This window comes from Callorhinus ursinus, unplaced genomic scaffold (genome assembly GCF_003265705.2).
Source record: "Callorhinus ursinus isolate GAN/ISIS: 27379988/994484 unplaced genomic scaffold, GSC_fseal_2.0 scaffold4, whole genome shotgun sequence".
In the NCBI taxonomy this organism is placed as follows: Eukaryota; Metazoa; Chordata; class Mammalia; order Carnivora; family Otariidae; genus Callorhinus; species Callorhinus ursinus.
Genome location: NW_027397066.1, coordinates 39,415,619 through 39,434,974, shown reverse-complemented (window position 1 = coordinate 39,434,974; position 19,356 = coordinate 39,415,619). Strand labels below are relative to the sequence as shown.

The window sequence follows — 19,356 nt, the reverse complement described above, 5'->3', positions numbered from 1 at the left end:
TCCTTTCTCTACATCCTCATCAACACTTGTTATCTCTTGTCTGGCTATTATCAAATAGCTATCCTAACAGGTGTGAGGTGTTCTCTATAATTAAGAATCTATTTCTTGGTTTGCCACTCTCTCTCTCTCTTTTTTCCCTTTGCTCATTTGTTTTGTTTCTTAAGTTCCACATATAAGTGAAATCATATGGTATTTGTCTTTCTCTGACTGACTTATTGTGGTTAGCCTTATACTGTCTAGCTCCATCCATGTCCTTGCAAATGATGAGATTTCATTATTTTTTATGGCTAATATTCCATTGTATATATATACCCCATCTTCTTTATCCATTCGTCAGTTGATGGACACTTGGGCTGGTTCCATATCTTGGCTACTGTAAATAATTCTGCTATATAAACATAGGGGTGCATTTATCCCTTTGAATTAGTGTTTTTGTATTCTTTGGGTAAACACTCAGTAGTGCTATTGCTGGACCGTAGGGTAGTTCTATTTTTAACTTTTTGAGGAACCCTCATACTGTTTTCCAGAGTGGCCGCATCAGTTTGCATTCCCACCAACAGTGTAAGAGGGTTCTTTTCTCTCCACATCCTCGCCAACGTCTGTTGTTTCTTGTGTTGTCGATTTTGGCCATTCTGTCAGGTGTGATGTGATATCTCATTGTAGTTTTGATTAGCATTTCCCTGATGGTAAGTGATGATGAACATCTTTTCCTGTGTCTGTTGGTCGTCTGTATGTCTTTTCTGGAGAAATGTGGAAATGAACATATATTAGTGAGTGAATAAGTAGGCTATGAAATAATATGTACATTGCATACATACAAAGCATTGTAATACACTGTAATGCTATATATATTCATTTTATGTTAAGTAAAATGTATCTTTTGAAAGAAAAAAAAAGACTAGAAAATAATGTCACACTTATTGTGTGTCAAGTATTGTGCTGTATACCTTACAGGAAAGCTCTATTAAGTAGATACTATTAATATTTGTCTACTAATTATATTTATCTAATAATAATTATTTTAAAATAAATTTCTACTTTTGCTTACCTCATTTCATTGCTAGTTATGTAGGCAGTTTTGCACACCTTATAATAGTAGGGATTTAATAAGGATTTACATACGATAGGGAAATATGGGCAACAAATATATAGTTTAAAATTCTGAAATCAAAATAATTCAATAGTACGATTTAACTTAAAATATATCATTTTCTTTTTTAGTTCCTTTCTGTATCCATGGCATAGAGTTTCATTTTTTTTCAAACTTCAAAAAATGGGGAATACTCTTATTTTTCTTTATGTTTTTGAGCAATCAAAGCAATAAACCCTAGGTTTCTGGTTTCTATAGTAATAAATAAGTACTGGAGCCACTGGTACTCAAACCCTAAAATTTAAAGAAGCCCTTAAACAAAGAAGGCTGTTGCACTACTTTTCAATATTGTGAAGGATTTCAGGTATACATATTTTAATAATTACCATTACTTCTTGCATCCTGCTTCTTTCTTCTGGGTTAAATTCTCTTCTTAACTGAATTACTCCTTGGGAGTTCTCCCAGTGAATACTATTTCAGTTTTGATTTGTTTTAAAATGTCTTTATTACCCCCCTCACTATGGCATGATTGTTTAGCTAAGTTGACAGTTTTTTTTTTCTCTCATCAATTTAAGAATTTTATTTCACATTTATCTGGATTCTTCAATGCTATCAGAAACAGTGCCCATTTAAATTTTGGAATTTTGTCTTTGGATGCTTTAAAAAGTTTTTCTTACCTTTTCTGGTTTTATTAAAATGGATATGATGTGGATTTCTTTTTATGTATCTTGTCTAGAAGATGTGCTTCTTGAATCTGAGGATTCAGGTATTTCTTCAATTTGGGAGAGTTCTCAGCTATTAACCCTATGAATATAACTTCCCTCCTGATGTTTCTATTCTCTCTTTCTGGAACTCTTATTACTCTTAGGTTTGACATTCTCATCCATCCTCTGTTAAATCTCTGTGCTGAATTCTGATGTATTTTCTCAGATTTGTCGTCTAGTTCTTTAGTTCTCTCTTCAGCAGTATCTAATCTTCTATTTTACTTTATTCACTGAGTTTTAAATTTTAGTGTTGATAAATATTTTTCATTTCTAGGGGTTCTGTTTGGTTTCTTTTCAAATCTTCCAGTTTTCAATTTATAGTATGTCATTCAAATGACTACATTTTTGTCTTTACTTGTTTCATTCATGCTTGTTTAATAGCCTCCAGACAACCTTCAGTTTTCTGAAGTTCTCAGACTTTTATACTGATGCTGGTTATGACTAATGATTTATTTTTCTTTCTTTTAATGGATTGGGTTCCTGTTTATTTTATGAGTTTAGATTATAGACTTCCTTGGATTCAGGGCATGTCACTCTAGGACAATTTTGTGTTTTGTTTGACCGGGCACCCCAAGGTATCCCTGCCCCGGGGCCAATTTTTATGTTAACATTTGGCTTGTGTGGTTTTTAGATCACATGTGTAATTGTAAATTCAAACCCCTGGGAGGGCTAGGGTTCTGGTAAAATGTACCTAAAGAAAGTTTTTTCTTTCAAACCAGAATCTAGGCAGAGTCAGATAAGCATCCTCATCATATGCCTGAGCTAGTTGGTTCCTTGTTTTTTGTGGGGATCTTGTTTCCTCTTTGTGCTTCTTATGGATTCAAGGCTTTATTTCTTTATTGAGAAGATAACTTCCTCTAAGACAAGGTCATTGCTCTATTGGCTCATGATAGCCACTCATGTGATATTCATTCCTGTGATGTCATCTCATGTACTCATTGCTCTTGTTTTCAGTTTGCTGTTGCATTTCTGGAATCTTGAGGTTTCCTTTTATTTATGGATAGTTCAGCTGTTCATGTAAAAGAAGTTTGTTTTAGTTTACAAAATATTTCTAGATGTTTATCATGGGTGGACTTTCAGGTTATTTATTTTGCAATATTTTGGAATTCATTCTTTAAAAAGAAATCATTTTACACAGAAATTTTTAATCACACACAAGGTAGAAAAAATGGTACAATGAATCTCAATGTGCCCTCTCCCAGCTTATCGATATTTTATCAATTTTGTTAGAATCCTTTTTAAAGCACTTTTTTCTAGGGCCTCTTATAGTAGAGTTTAAATTTGCTCCCCTAATTGAACAAAGGAATTTTGTATTAGCTAGTTTTTAATAAAAATACTCTATTTCATAGTTTTAAGAAATAAGAAAGCAAAGGGTTTATACAACAATATGTTAACCCTATATTAAATATTTAATTCATTATTAAAATTCACGTTTCAACATTTTTCAATTATAGAAAAAATTACAGTGTCTCTAGAAACAAAATTGAATTGACATTCCCCTCTTGGGTTTTTTGTGTTGGATATTCCATGGTTCCATGCACCATTCCCATCTCTGCCTCTCTAGGTTTGCATTATATCTGCCCCATTTGAATCTGGGCCAGTCTCACTAATTTTGACTCTGCTTCGTTGCTATTTCAACTCTATACATTTATTTACATGTTTAAGCTTCCTGTGTTTCTCTATTTCAGCTTTATTATCCCAGAGCCCTCTACTCCAGTTACTTCCTTCCATTTTCACCCTAACATGAGAGTGGCAAAGAGTAGAGAGGTTTCAGCATTTACATTTTTTCCAAGGCCGGGTTTTACACAGAGTTCTGTTTTTTGTCATCTGACAAGTGGATTGACATTATCTACTAGAGTTGGTAATGAGTAGGAGAAAAGTATTCTAAAATTTCCTGTTAATATCTTTTAGATAAAGGAGAAACAGTTTTCTTAATGTTCAACAAATGTCTTCAGTTACAGTGTGACCAAATTTGTCGAATCTATCCAGAGTAGAGATACAGTATAGCCATTAATATTTTCTTGAGAAACTCCCTATGTATCAAGAACTCAAAATGACTGACTCATGATGGGTTGGCCTTATTATGTGTGCTATAATTTAGAAGCAGGTATAAAGCAACAAACATTTCAACACAATAGTTGGAAAACTAGAATCAGACCATGTTTTGTCTCCTAAGCTAAACTTGGGAGATAAGTGTCTACTTAACAAGGGTAGGGCATGGCCTCCTTACCAGTCCTGTGTGGGTAGCTTCCCTGGAGAGATGTGTGACTCTCCAAGCTGGAGCTGAAATGCGGTTTGTAGATGCACCTGGTTTCCCGAGAAGAGGCACTACTTTTATGTGATATTTGAATGGGTGACAAAGCCAGAGATGCTTATGTGTTTATCTCTGCCTCAGACACCTTAAAATCTTTTTAAAAAGACAGAAGTTCTCCAAATTGGAGGCCCCCAAAACTCTTAAACTGATCACCTTTACTTCTTGTATAATGTTATAGGGAAATCCTGGGACTGCTGCTCAAAAATCCCTATATGGGGAGTTAGAGTTTTCTGGAGGGAGGATTCCTTTCTAATCATTTGTTGGCTTCATAAACATGCTGACCTGTATAGTTAGACAGAGTTCTAAGCACAGGACTCCACGTGTTGTCTAATGCTCTGCTGTCACTTTGTTGAAATTATTAATGATAATATAATTACATATAAATATTATAAATAATATAATATAAATAAAATAAAATAGTTTCTGAACCAGGGGCCCTACATTTGCAGTTTACCCTGGGTGCCCCAAATTATGTAGTCCATTCTGTTCCTGGGTTTTCCTGTGATTGGACCAACTTCAGTCTCTTACTTGCCGTTGAATAAGTACAGTGCCAAGCAATGCCATGAACTAGTTGTCATTGGCCTAGTCAGGACTCATGCCTGGAGCTAGGGCTGGGGAGAGGCTTCTGAAACTTCATGACTGCTATTCATTTAGGGATGGGGGAGTTGATACTGAGCATACAACCAAGAAGAACTATTCTATTCTTCCTCCTTTTGTTGTTGTTGTTGTTGAATGGTTGCTCATGTTTTACTTTTATCTTCTAATCTTACATTGCCTTGTAATAAGATAAAAGGTATATTTATTAAAAAGAAATAGTATGTCATATGCATTCCAAAAACTAGAAATTTATTTTAAATATTTTCTTTTCAGTATGTAGAACAGGTCCTCCCTTATGATCTTATTCCCTGTAGAATCTTTCTTTGTAAATTCAGAGAGTAAAAAGATAAATATCAGCTCAACTTGAGGCTGATTTGTTACCAATTTTTTTTCAAGATTTAATTTATTTGAGAAAGAGAGAGAGAGCATGAGCAGGGGGATGGGGAAGGGCAGAGGGAGAGGGAGAAACAAACTCCTCCCTGAGCAGGGAGCCCCAGTGGGGCTGGATTCCAGGACTCTGGGATTATGACCCAAGCCAGAGGCAGACGCTTAACTGACTGAGACACCCAGGCACCCCAGCAAAAAGTTTTATAGTTTATCATACGTGCTAATGGTAGGCATTGTAAAAGCATCACTTAATCTTTATAATAACCCCAAATACAGTACTTTGCAGATGAAGAAACATAAACAGAGAAGTTCAGGAACTAGTGAAAGGCCACATAAATACAGAATAATAAAGGCAGGATTTGAATCAGACTGTGCAACCACCCCATGCTATATGTGGGAAAAGTGCTTTACAAATGTGAAGGTACATATCTGAATTATTGTTATTATTCAATCATTCACAATTCTAGGATAGATAATTATATGAGACAAGATGTAGTTCTTTAAAAATTAATGAAAAATGACTGACAGATGAAGATGTGACCGCTAAAATGTTACATCTTACTTTGTTCTATGGAATGTGAATAATTAATTTGCAATAAACTATTGACCCCTCACTGTGTTGCAGTGTTGCCACAGTAGATATTTGTTGGATGAATGAATGACAACAGGTTGTGTGCCCTTAGCTACCATTCAAACATCTTAGAATCAAGTAGTATGAACGTGTGTGTATGAATGATACAAGAGAATGACCCAGTAATAGGTATATGTGGGATATCAAAGCTTAGTCGTTGGCAAAGACTTTCCCAAGAGACTTGAGGTTGTATTAAAAATGTTAAATCTGGAATATATGTAATTATATAGAAAATATTAAACCCCAATCCTCATGTTTCTTCTGGCAAGAGTAGATAGATAGGTCTTACTTAACTTTGATAATTTATACAGTGTTGTACTAACTAGGCACTTATATTTTTTGCCTGTGCATAAATTGGCAAGACATTGGGTTACCTGTGTCCTTGAATATGTCTGTAAAGACTTTATTACAAATGCCACAATTGACTCATGTATTTTACTTTGATTCATTGATTTTTCTCTTATGAGAAATAAAATAGTTACCATGTTTGTATCCAAAGATGTTTACAGAGTTACTTAAGAAGCCCGGATCCTCCCAGAGAGGCCCTGTCTTTAACTTTGTGTTCCTTCTTATCTTTCTGTAACCTTCTTACGGATCTCCCTAAATACACCAAGTCCTTTCAAATTCGTTCGTCCCAGAAATTATTTGGACAAAATGTAACTTTTCATGTAAGTTATCTAGACTAGAGAATGGCTTTCATTATTCCATTCTGCTGATGTAGTTCCGAATTGTGCTGACTTTGTGGTACAGCCAGGAATAGGTAAGATACTAAGCATTCCCAATCCAAGTGGACTCGCAGTAAGGACAATAAACCAATTTTAATAGCTGATTCACTGTTTTCTTTGAAAAAGTTTAATTTTTGCTAATCTTGGAGAAGCAGCTCTATTGCTAAATCCAAGGAGATTCATCAAAATATTCTACAATGAATGAAGTAAATTTACAGTGTTTAAAATGGAATAGTATCTTTGGCAGAATCATACACAGGAAGAGAATAGGTTACGGGATCAGAAAGACCTGGTTTCAATTTCAACTCTACAGCTTAACATCCTGTAACCTCGAATACTTTCTCATCCTCATTGAATCTGATTCATCTTCTATAAAATGGGAATAAAAAAGCTTTCTCGGGGCGCCTGGGTGGCTCAGTTGTTAAGCGTCTGCCTTCGGCTCAGGTCATGATCCCAGGGTCCTGGGATCGAGCCCCGCATCGGGCTCCCTGCTCCGCGGGAAGCCTGCTTCTCCCTCTCCCACTTCCTCTGCTTGTGTTCCCTCTCTCGCTGTATCGATCTTTGTCAAATGAATAAATAAAATCTTAAAAAAAAAAAAGCTTTCTCATAGGATTGTAGGAAGGTTAAGTAAAGTGCCATATAGAAGGTACCTAGCAAACAGCCAGCCTAGAAAGTACTCAAGGATCTTTTATCTCTTTTCTTATCTTTAACTGTTGTATTTAATATAAAACAATAAGTGGAAATGAAATTTAAAATATATTTTATATTAAGAGACCACCTGAATAGAAACTAATTAACTTATTTAGGCTTTTATTGTAAACTTATCTCACCCTATCTTCTGTGAATAATATATTTTTCTTGCTGAAGGTACCAATGCTGTTGATACCTCAGTTGAACATCAGCAGTATGATGATTTCTGCTGTGTTTTCTCCGCTATGCTGAGGTTTTGTGCTAAAAGCAATTGAGCATGCTTAAGGATAATGAAAGGTTATACCTTGTAGAGGAAAGGGAGGGCAGTCCCTCCTCTTTTACTTTCAACTGCTGCACTATAGTCCAGAGGGAGTCCAGGATGGGAATCAGCCTGGTGGAAGGAATAAGATGGGGTGACTCCCTAGGCCATGGTAAGTTCTAGGGAACAGAGCATTAAAAACAATAGTCTCGGGCGCCTGGGTGGCTCAGTCGGTTAAGCGACTGCCTTCGGCTCAGGTCATGATCCTGGAGTCCCGGGATCGGGTCCCGCATCGGGCTCCCTGCTCGGCGGGGAGTCTGCTTCTCCCTCGGACCCTCTCCCCTCTCGTGCTCTCTCTCTCTCTCAAATAAATAAATAAAATCTTTAAAAAAAACACAATAGTTTCAATAATAGCCATCAACCTTAGTGCCTTTGGGTCTCAGATATACTGGCTTGTTCACATCAGCATCTATCTTGTTCAATAAGAAATCTTTTAGTGGGAAGACTTTGTTCCATGTAATCTCCCCATTCATGCTGCGAATAACTATTGAGTGTCTACTATTTGGTATCCCAGTGATGTTATTTCTAGTGATGTAGATGAATACTGGGAATAAGTAAGTAAATAAACAAACAGACAGACAGACAGACAAGATTGTATGAGGTAGTCCTGACACTGTAATGAAAATAGAACAGGATGATGTTATTAAGGGATGTAGGAGCACTTTGGATGGTAAGCTTATGGGAACGGGAACTTTTGCTATCTCCTGACCTGAGAAGGAAATATCTTTTTTGATTGTGTGCAGCTCACATTGCCATGAGCATAGAATAGCACACCAAATATGAGTTACCTTACTATCTTGTATTTTTCCAGTGATTTCTCAGTATTCAGTAGTTTCTTTGGCTACTGAATGGGGGTAGGGGTGAATTAGCCTTTTGGTCATCTCATCACTTCAAATTTAGTTTATCATCAAGTGTATAAACTCCAAAGCTATGAACCTTACAGAAAATCATGTAATATAAAATAAATAATAGCATGTGGTCAGTATACATGAGCATGTTATCTACGGATATAAATTCAGGCTTCGTGACATATCATTACATACTTTATAGTCTTTTCCTTTCATGGGCCATTAGGAATTACTTTCTTTAAGGTCTGTTTTTAACATAATAAATTTTGTGTTAGCCTAGGGGGGCTCCAAATAGAAGTTATTCAGAACACATAGGTTTGAAGATCTGGATTTTCCACAGAATGGCTCTGCCTAGCTGGGCAGAAGTCTTAGACTTTCTAAAAGTGAGTTTCTTTATGTATAATATAGATGCAGTATCACTTTACCAGGTTGTGAAAATGAGATAATTGTGAGTGAGAGCCTCTGAGTACCTGTTTTGGCATCTGGCATAGGCTGGTTTTCAATAAATGCTTTCTGAGATTGAATTTTCCAGAGATGATTTCATGTTTTTGATGGAGTAAAACTCTTACTCTCAGCTCTTTTAAGTAAGCATCTCTGCTTGTAGCACAATACATACAATTGGTCATTTTGAAGTTTGCTGTCTGTATGATCTCCCTGCCTGTGTTGCTTTCCCACACTGAAATGTATTTTAACCTCCCTCACTAAATGACTTGACTGTCATATTCATGAAACTTGCCCAGAACCCCCCACCTTAGCATTCATGTTCGGCTGAATTCATGTGTCTATGTGTCTATTTGTGTTCTGTCTGAATATTTTAATTTGGATTTTCTTCTTCTCTCACTCCTTTCTTTCCCATTTTGTATCTTGAGTTTGATAAGGTCCAAAAAAGTGTTGTGCCATTAAGTTTTCGGCCGAGTCTCTTCTAGGGTCTAGCATGCAGAGAAATTCCACGGGTCATTGTTGCCTTTGAAAGTAGAAAGTGTTTTGATCCTGCCCCACTGAGCTCAGCACACTTTGGGCTGGATAATAAAAACAATGGTCTTTTCATGAAGTATGAGACTGAGCTAATGGCTACAATCTGGTCATGTGGGGGAAAGACTTCCTACAGAGTTTGGGCAGTTTTCAGAGTGGTTTGAAAAAAGAGAAGTGGGATTAGGAAGTGCACTTAGGAGACTAGGGAAAGCAGTGAGAGGATCAGAAGTAGAGTCTCTGAGGTGACCTAGTGAAGGAGGCAGATGAGGAGGTTGGGAATCCTTCTGTGGTAGGTTGTATTTATTCTGAATTACAGATCAAAGGGTTGGTTTGGCCATTTTATCAGAGATGCAGCCTTATTTTTTAACACTATTTTTATTAAAATGAAATTAGCCTTAGGTTTGGAGAGGTTTTTCTCTTTATTTCTTTGACTGGGAATTATATAGTTATCAGAAAAGATGTTTCCTTTCTTATTGATCTTCGTTCCCTTCTTGCTTTTCTCTCCCCTCTCAACATAATTAGAATGAGTACTTTTACTCCTTTTCCAAAACCTGAAGGTGCTGTTTTTAAATAGTAGCTTATTTAAATAATAACCAAAATTTTAATTATCTCCTTCTTTTCTTTAAAAAAAGATTTTATTTATTTGAGAGAGAGAGAGAGCATGACAGGGGGAGGGACAGAGGGAGAAGCAGACTCCCTGCTGAGCGTGGAGCCTGCCACGGGGTTCAGTCCTGGGACTCCAGGATCATGACCTGAGCCGAAGGTAAATGCTTGACCGACTGAGCCACCCAGGTGCCCCTAACTTATCTCCTTCTTAAAGCAAAAGTAATAAATCTTCATATAAACCAGTAAGAGAATACAGAATTAAAGAAAGAAAAATAGAATAGTCTCCTAAAATCCCATTACCTGCACTCATATTAATATTTTGATTTATATGACACCAAACATTCAAATTTAGGGAATGAGAAAGAGAGGCTGTGGAGGTGGTAGTGCCTGGGAGAAGAGCCAACTATGAAACAAAATGAAATTGGAGGCTCTGACTGACCCTGGATTGTTGGCATGGACAAGATTGGAAAACTTTGTATAACCATGTATGTTTTATTTTATTTTTTTTTAAGATTTTATTTATTTATTTGACAGAGAGAGACAGTGAGAGAGGGAACACAAGCAGGGGGAGTGGGAGAGGGAGAAGCAGGCTTCCCGCGGAGCAGGGAGCCCGATGCGGGGCTCGATCCCAGGACCCTGGGATCATGACCTGAGCCGAAGGCAGATGCTTAACGATTGAGCCACCCAGGTGCCCCTAATCATGTATTTTTTTAAAACAGGATCCTGGTATGCAAATTTTTGTGTGACTAGCTGTTTTTATCTATTACAAGCACCATTCTATGTGATTGAATAGTCTTCTAAAACATCTCTCATACAGCTAAGTATTCTGTTGTTTGAGTTTCAAAGTATTTTAAACCAATTCCCATCGGTGAATGTTTAGGTGATTCGTATCTTTTAAAAATTGTAAACTGTGCAGAGATGAAGATCCTTGTAAATAAGTCCATATTCACAATCATGATTATTTCCTTAGAATAAATTTTTAGAAATTTTACAGTGCCAAGGGATATGCATTTAAAGTGTCTCTCTCTCTTCATATCTATATCTATATCTATATCTATATCTATATCTATATCTATATCTATATATCTTTATGGCTATAACACATATATAACATATATAACATTGCCTGCCTAGCTATGATCCAAATAGTGCCTGCCAACTTATGTGCCCATCAGCAAGGTGTGAGAGTGTATTTTTCTCTATATTTGCCCAGGATACAGATACTATTCCTTGGTGAATATTAGTAGCTTGATTTCATTATCTTATGCACAAACGCCCCCACACTTACTTGTACATCTGTGTGTGTCTGATTGTATGTCTATAATCACTCTTACAGAATATATTTTATCTCATAAACATGTCAGTCTGTTACATCGAGTGAGTTTGTAAACATATAATTCTGATATGTCTGCTCCTAAATATACTTATCTTGACTTCCCAGGTGCCTGTACAAACATCACCCACAGCCAGTGTCAGATGCTGCCCTACCAAACCACGCTAACACCTCTCTTCTCGATTGTCAAAAACACGGAAGTGGAGAAGTTCCTCAAGTTCTTCATGTACCTCCATCGCCTCAGCTGCTACCAACATATCATGCTTTTTGGCTGTAGCCTCGCCTTCCCTGAGTGCACTGGTGATGGTGATGACAGGTATTTTGGAATCAAAATCATTCTGTGATAAGGGTCAGTTGTAACAGAGGTGTCTGAGAGGAATGAAATCATCCCAAGCTACCACCGTTTATTTTTGTTAAAGGAGAAAATATCCCATACCCGTCGTAGCCACTTGTAACTCTTTGAAACTGGAATTTTTTTTTTGTGAAAACCTGGAATACTTTTATTTCTGGAGAGAAATTATTCTGGATATGAGATTGAGGCAATCAGCTGGGAACCGAGGAGCTGTTTCCGTGAGGGTCTAGCAGAAGACAGCACACTCAAAGGGGTGACTGAAAAGAGTTTATTGAAGAGAAAATTTATAGAGGTATGGACAGGTTAAGAGGCCAAATGATGGGAGGCATCAGGGTCTCGTGATAGGGGATGCAGTTCCACCACCCAAGACGTGGAGGGGGAAAAAGGGCGGACCGCAACTGGAGAGAGTTGTAGCTATGGGCAAGGGGTCTTCCAACCAGCCAAGTCCTGCGACCCTATGCAGAGGAGCACAGCCACCAGCAGCCAGCCTGTCAGCCCTGCAGGAGAGAGGAAAAGTAAATACTCCCACCTCACTCCACTCCTGGCCTCCCGTCTGCCGGGGCCTCCTCCCACCATCCAAACTCACCCACAGCCATTGGGCAAGGGTGTGTCATTGATGTGAGCACAATAGATGAGATCTAAAATCTCATCCAAATATTATTGGGTCTAACGTCCCAAATCTCATCCTCTGAAACAGACATAGGTGAGATGCTGGGTAGTTCTTACGGTCAACACTAGAGCCCAGAGCAGGGTGAGGAGGGTAGAGGGTGATGCAGAGGGACAGAGAATGCCTAGTACAATATCAAATAAGATTAGAAAGAATTTTCTTATTTTGGGTGGGGGAAAGAACATTTGAGTGTGTGCTTGTGGATGTGTCTTGTAAGCTCATTTTTTTTTTTTGAGATAAAGTTGACATATAACATTATATTGGTTTCAGGTGTACCACATAATGATTCAATATTTGAATATATTGCCAAATGATCACCACAGTAAGTCTAGTTAACATCCATCACCACACATAGTTATAAATTTTCTTTTTCTTATAATGAGAACTGTTAAAATCAACTCTCTTAGCAACTTTTAAATATACAATACAGTAGTCACCATGTTGTATATTACATCTCCATGAATTATTTAGTTTATAATTGGAAGTTTGTACTTTTTGACCATCATCACCTTATTGAAATAACATAATTTCAATATTACATTATTGTATTGAAATAATTTTCAATAAGAGTAAATCAATGAAAAGTATGTTATGGAATTTTTTAAGTTTACTAAGTATACATTTTTTAAATTTTTGCAAAGCATGTGTTAAATACATAATCACATAAAACATCAATTATTTCCTGAATTAAAATGTTAGGGAGTTTTCAGAATAATAATGGTAGAATGAAATTCATTTTCAAGTGCACGTAGGTTCCATGTTATTTGTACTAATTTAGTTAGTGTATAAAATATGTTTTGAACGGGAGGAAGGCATTCATTGTTTTGATTGGGGAAAGCCTACATTGCCACAGAATAAAATCTGCGTAGAAGAGAAATAGTAGATTGTTTATTGTAGAAGTAAGTAAAGAACTATGAGCAGATACTGCTTTCAGGAAAACATTTCACTAGAAAGAATCATATGCAGAGCATGCTTTCATGGTAACAAGAGAGAAACAGTGGCGGTATAACATGGCGGTTGTAATATTTTTCTAGAGCTGCTGTAACAAATTACTACAAGCTGGGTGGCTTAAACAGACCTTTGTTCTCTCACAGTTCTAGAAACTAGAGATGTAAAATCTGACAGGGCCGTGCTCCCTGTGGGGGTTGTGAGGGGGGTAGAAATCATTTTCTCCCTTCGCCTGCTTCCGGTGGTTTCAGGCTTTCCTTGACCTATGGCCACGTCACCCCATGCTCTCCCTCCATCCTCACATAGCTTTCTCTGTGTGTCTCTCTTCTCAAGTGAGGACACTTGTCATTGGTCTAGGTAGCCAAGATGATCTCATCATCTCAAGGTTCTTGACTTAATTATGCCCACAAAGACCTTTTTTTTTTTTTTCCCAAATAAGGTAACATTCACAGATTCCAGAAGTTAGGACATGGACACATCATTTTGGGGCCCTCCATTCAACACACGACAGTGGCTAAGAAAGCAGGCCACGTGCCTCATCCTTCTCACCTGTAAAATGGAGATAATAGCTGAACCTCCTTTGCAAAGTTCACATGAGGATCAAATGACAGAGGGTGCCTGGCTTTTATGAAGAGCTCAAGAAATGTTAGCAATGGCTATCAAATCATGGGTTGAGGAGGTGAGGAAGTACTAATGAAATTAAGAGCATAAAGAGTATTTCTAACACATGTTAAGTATTGAAGGATTGCAAAAAAAGAATGTGGAATACCATATGGATTAAAAGAAAATAAGGTCAAATACTCAAGGCTGTTGGAGTTGGATTCTTGTTCCACTTCTTAATTTCAAATATTTTCACTTACCACTCTTTTCTTGATTTTCTCTATGGAGCCATATGGGTGCATAAATAAAACAATGAAAGAAAGGTTCCTGGAGACTCTGAACTCATTTTGGTCACCCTTCTTAATATAACTCAATCTCCACTCTCACTTAAATCAGTTGTAAAATTCCGGTTAAGCTCCTCATAGTCTTCAGAGCACTTTTAGGTAAAATTTGTTTTTCTCCTGACCTGGTTCATCCTGAAAAAATGCTCTCCTGTAAGTGTTTTCCATTTTCTGTTATAATGGATAATAATTTATAGTCACTTTTCAGATATACTTTGGGGACTTACCCTATTTTTTATTGTTACATTTATTATTATATTTAATTTTATAATTATACTTCCAGACCAGTGCTTCCTGCTGTCATTTAGTGTGTGCATGGAACCAGAAGCTAAATTTAATAAGCAAAGTAAGTTCATAAAGGTAAAATGTATTGTAGAAAATAGTGTAAATACAGTTTTCTTATAATTCATTATTTTTGATCATCCATTATACTAATTTTCTCTAACTATTCAAATAATGGAGAATTGCTTATATTCCATCCTAGACAAAATAGCTAATATTTAAATTTTAGTTTAAAAAGATTAGTGGGATATATAAATAGTATGGTTTTTAATCTGCCCCTTGAGACCGCAAATGCTCATTAACTACATTTTATAACAATAAACGTTAACAGTTTTTATTTAGACGAGGGTTGCTATTAATAAATATGTATATCATATACTATAACATAGGCTAACTGAAGTGGTACATAATTTATATGGATTCAGTGAAATTTATCTTGAACTATAGAGATCTCATTGATAAATCATTTGGATAGCCTTAAAAATATATGTGTTAGAATGAATAGCTTAAAAATATCAGCAAGTAGCTGGAGAGAAATCCACAATTCCTGGGCCAGGAGAATAACAGTTGTTTCTGGATGGCTTTTTGACACACCAGATACAATTAAGGTCTCTGGAAGAGAAAACAGGTATTGCAAACACATGCTTTTGATGTGTAATTATCACTCATACCCAAGTTGTTTAAATAATGGGCCTATACTATTGTCAAAACTGAAGGGGGTTCAGTTTGGCTTGGAAGGTCCAGTTTTGCTTCTAGAAGACACCCAGGAGACCCGCTAATGTGGGGTGACTGTCACCCCACTCACATCTTCTGATACTTTGCAGAGAAACTCTGTGCTCATGAGATGAGTCCTTAACATTAAAAACTTGACATGTTTGCTATTGATTTTTTTTTTCCCTCTGGACTATTGATTTGTCACTAGGTCCTTCGCAGAAATTCTTAATAGCTGTGGAAATGGAAATAAAAATTCTTAATTTAGCCAGATTACTTGAGATTAAAGATTATATTTCAAACCTAGGAACTACAGGACAGTTTTCTGTTAATGTACTTAATCCCTGTAGGATTGTGATACGAATCAAATGTGTTTCTTCAAATTAGCTTCTTAAAAAATGCTATGCTTTTTCCCAAATAAGTATGTTGACTGGAAATTAGAAAATTTAATCTGGCAACTACAGAGAAAGCACTTGAGGGGCTCCTGGGTGGCTCAGTTGGTTAAGGGTTTGCCTTCGGCTCAGGGCATGGTCCCGGTGTCCTGGGATCAAGCCCTGTGTCGGGCTCCTTGCTCAGTGGAGAGTCTGCTTGTTCCTCTCCCTTTGCCCCTTGTGCTCTCTTTCTCTCTCTCTCACTCTCTCAAATAAATAAAATCTTAAAAAAAAAAAAAAGCACTTGAAAGTTTGGGGGCAGATGAAACCTAATTCTGCCAATTGCCAGTTATAAGACCTTGGGCATTTTAGTTAGCCTTCTGACCTGCAGTTTACTCATCTCTATAATGAGAGCCTTCATAAGCTGCAATTTGTGTGTGTTGAACAGAATGATTTATATAAAGTGCCCATACATGGTCTACACTATATGGCACAGAGTAACTTCTCCATGAACAGTAACTTACTATTATTAATAGAGTAGTCAATGATGATAAGTAAATTTTCTGGGAGGGTATAAACTTCATCACTTCTTTCGGAGATGCAAGATTTGCATTTTTTCCCCATTCTTCCCACCTTCTAAACCTGATTAGTAATGTTGAGCATCATTTCATGCTCTGTATGTCTTCTTTGGAAAAATATCTATTCAGGTCCTCTGCCCATTTTTTAAATGGATTTTTTTTGGTGTTGTGTTGTATAAGTTTTTATATATTTTGGATATTAACCCCTTATCAGATATATCATTTTCAAATATCTTCTCCCATTCAGTAAGTTGCCTTTTTGTTTTGTTGATAGTTTTTTTCGCTGTGCAAAAGGTTTTTATTTTGGTGTAGTCCCAATAGTTTTGTTTTGTTTTTGTTTTCCTTGCTAGAGGAGACATATCAAGGAAAATGTTTCTATGGCTAGTATCAAAGAGATTACTGCCTGTATTTACTTCTAGGAATTTTATGGTTTCAGGTTTCACATTTAGGTCTTTAATCCAGTTTGAGTTTATTTATTTTTTTAAAGATGTATCTATTTATTTTAGAGAGCGAGAATGAGAGAGTGAATGAGCAAGCATGAGTAGGGGAGGGGTAGAGGGAGAGAATCTTAAGCAGACTCCCCACTGAGCACAGGGCCCGATGTGGGGCTCAATGTCATGACCCTGAGATCATGATGTGAGCTGAAACCAAGAGTTGGATGCTTAACTGATTGAGCCACCCAGGCACCCCAGAGTTTATTTTTGTGAATTATAAAAGAAAGTGGTCCAGTTTAATTCTTTTGCATGCAGCTGTACAGTTTTCTCAACACCATTTGTTGAAGAGACTGTCCTTTCCTCATTGTGTATTCTTGGCTCTTTTATCGTAGATTAATTGACCATAAAATTGTGGGTTTATTTCTGACTTCTGTTGTATTGTTCTGTGTGTCTATTTTTTGTGCTGGTACCATACTATTTTGATTACTATAGCTTTGTAGTATATCTTGAAGTCTGGGATTGTGATACCTCCAGCTTTGTTCTTATTTCTCAAAATTGCTTTGACTATTTGAGGTCTTTTGTGGTTCCATCTAAATTTTAGTATTATTTGATCTAGTCCTCTGAAAAATGTCTTGGTATTTTCATAGGGACTGTATTGAATCTGTAGATTGCTTTGGGGAGTATGGGCATCTTAACAATATTAATTCTTCTAATCCATGAGCATGGGGTATCTTTCCATTTATTTGTGTCATCTTCAATTCTTTCATCAGCGTTTTATAGTTTTCAGGGTGCAGGTCTTTCACCTCCTTGGTTAAGTGTATTCTGAGGTATTTTAATATTTTTGGAGCAATTGTAACTGGAATTGTTTTCTTAATTTCTCTTTCTGCTATTTGTTATTAGTGTATAGAAACACTACTGATTTCTGATTTCTGTAACTTTTCTGACTTCACTTATTACTTTTAATAGTTTTTTGGTGGATTCTAGGATTTTCTATATATAGTATATCATCTGCAAATAGCAGCAATTTAACTTTTTCCTTACTAATATGGATGCCTCTTATTTCTTTTTCTTTTTTGATTGCTGTGGCTAGGATTTCCAGGATTACGTTTAATAAAAGGGTGAGAGTGGACATCCTTGTCTTGTTCCTGATTTTATAGGAAAAACTTTCAGTTTTTTATCATTGAGTATGATGTTGACTGTGGGTTTTTTATATATGGCCTTTATTATGTTGAGGTATGTTTCCTCTAAACCCACTTTGTTGATAGTTGAATTTTGGATGTTGAATTTTGTCAAATGCTTTGCCACATCTATTGAGATGATCATATGATTTTTATTATTTGTTTTGTTGATGTAGTGTATAATGTTGATTGATTTGCAAATCAACTGAACTATCTTTGCATGCCTGGAATAAATTTCATTGATCATGGTGAATGATCCTTTTAATGTATTGTTGAATGTGGTTTTCTAATATTTCAGTTGAGGATTTTTATATTTATGTTCATCAGCAATATTGGCCTGTAGTTGGGTTTTTTTATATGGTACCTTTGGTTTTTGCTTCTAAAATTTTGATAGTAAATCAAGATTGGAATTCTGCTATGTTGCTAACTTCCATTCACTTTATGTTCATCTTTTAAGCTTTGGCTTTTGCTAAAGTCTTGGTAGGTAAATAAAAGTTATAGGCCCATTTTTGTTTCAGTCCCTAGGGAGGAAGAAAAAATGTTAAAAGAAACAAGTGATATTAAAAATTGCCTTTTGGAAGGCACAATTTGTTCATTTCTCTTAAATGCCCTAGGTTCCCTTTTAGAAGCAGCAGAGTTCCCTGGAAAAATTGAGCCCATACTCCAGTTCTCATTACTTAAAGTTACAATAAAAGTTCCCTGTCATTTCAAATATACAGATGCTTTGGTCTTCCTATTCTGACTCCTTTGTATTACTAAAGATGGCCATATTACTAAAATGGCCTCTAGGTGAATAATCAAGATGGGTACCAAAATTATTACTGGAATGATTAAAAAATATTTGCTGTGCTAGAATTCTAAAACATCTCCCCCATCATCCAATTTATACTCACAGTTTCTACTACCGCACAGCATTGTATTGCCACACCATTTCTGAATTAAATTTTACTGACAATGTAATCAGAGAGTAAAATTTATGTGCTTTTAATGTAATTTTAGAGGGCTTACTGTGTTCTTAAATGTGTTATTTTATAAGACAGCATGGGCCAAGCTCCTGCGTAAATGCAACCCTGAAATCATCTTAAAAGCTAATTGGAAAATACAGCTTGCTTTAAAACAATTTTTTGAAGTATTCATTTATTATATCAAGTCAGCATAGGCTTACTTTATTATCTTTTTCTAAGTGGAGAATAATTATATACTGCTAATTTATTTTACTAAAGATTTTATCTACGTCCCAAAAACTCTATTGTGTCACATTTGGGAATGAATGGAAACATTACAGAATTAACATTTTTTTCATAATTATAATTTTAAAAATTTATATAGATCAGTAGTCAAATAAAGGTGAGCTTTGTTGATATAGTCTGAAAGCCATTTGCCACTTACTTCCCTGAGTTTATCAACGAACTGGGAAGCAGCAGGCTTTTTTAGCCAAACCAGTGCTGACTACATGGCTGTTGAGATGGTCAATTGTATGACTCTTTCCTTTTCAACGTCAGTTAATCTAGTGTAGTCTGCTAGACTAATCTAACAGTTAGTCTCGTCTGCCTCTTGGCATTATACATAGAATATTAAATGATAAGTAAGGTTCCATTTTATGAGCCAAAATGGCTCC

At 36.2% G+C, this 19,356-nt stretch overlaps 1 protein-coding gene across 9 annotated transcripts in view; it reads left to right on the top strand.

The window, feature by feature from the left end:
• CORIN (corin, serine peptidase) overlaps positions 1-19,356 on the top strand; it is a 239,852-nt gene that overhangs the window by 64,591 nt on the left and 155,905 nt on the right. For 8 of the 9 annotated variants that reach the window (XM_073891620.1, XM_025887485.2, XM_073891619.1 and 5 more), the window contains one exon: positions 11,385-11,592. In XM_073891620.1, coding sequence (XP_073747721.1) covers positions 11,385-11,592 — 208 coding nt within the window. Of the gene's footprint in view, positions 1-10,331; positions 10,429-11,384; positions 11,593-19,356 lie in introns of those variants that run through there. The other variant, XM_073891624.1, reaches the window with a different exon arrangement.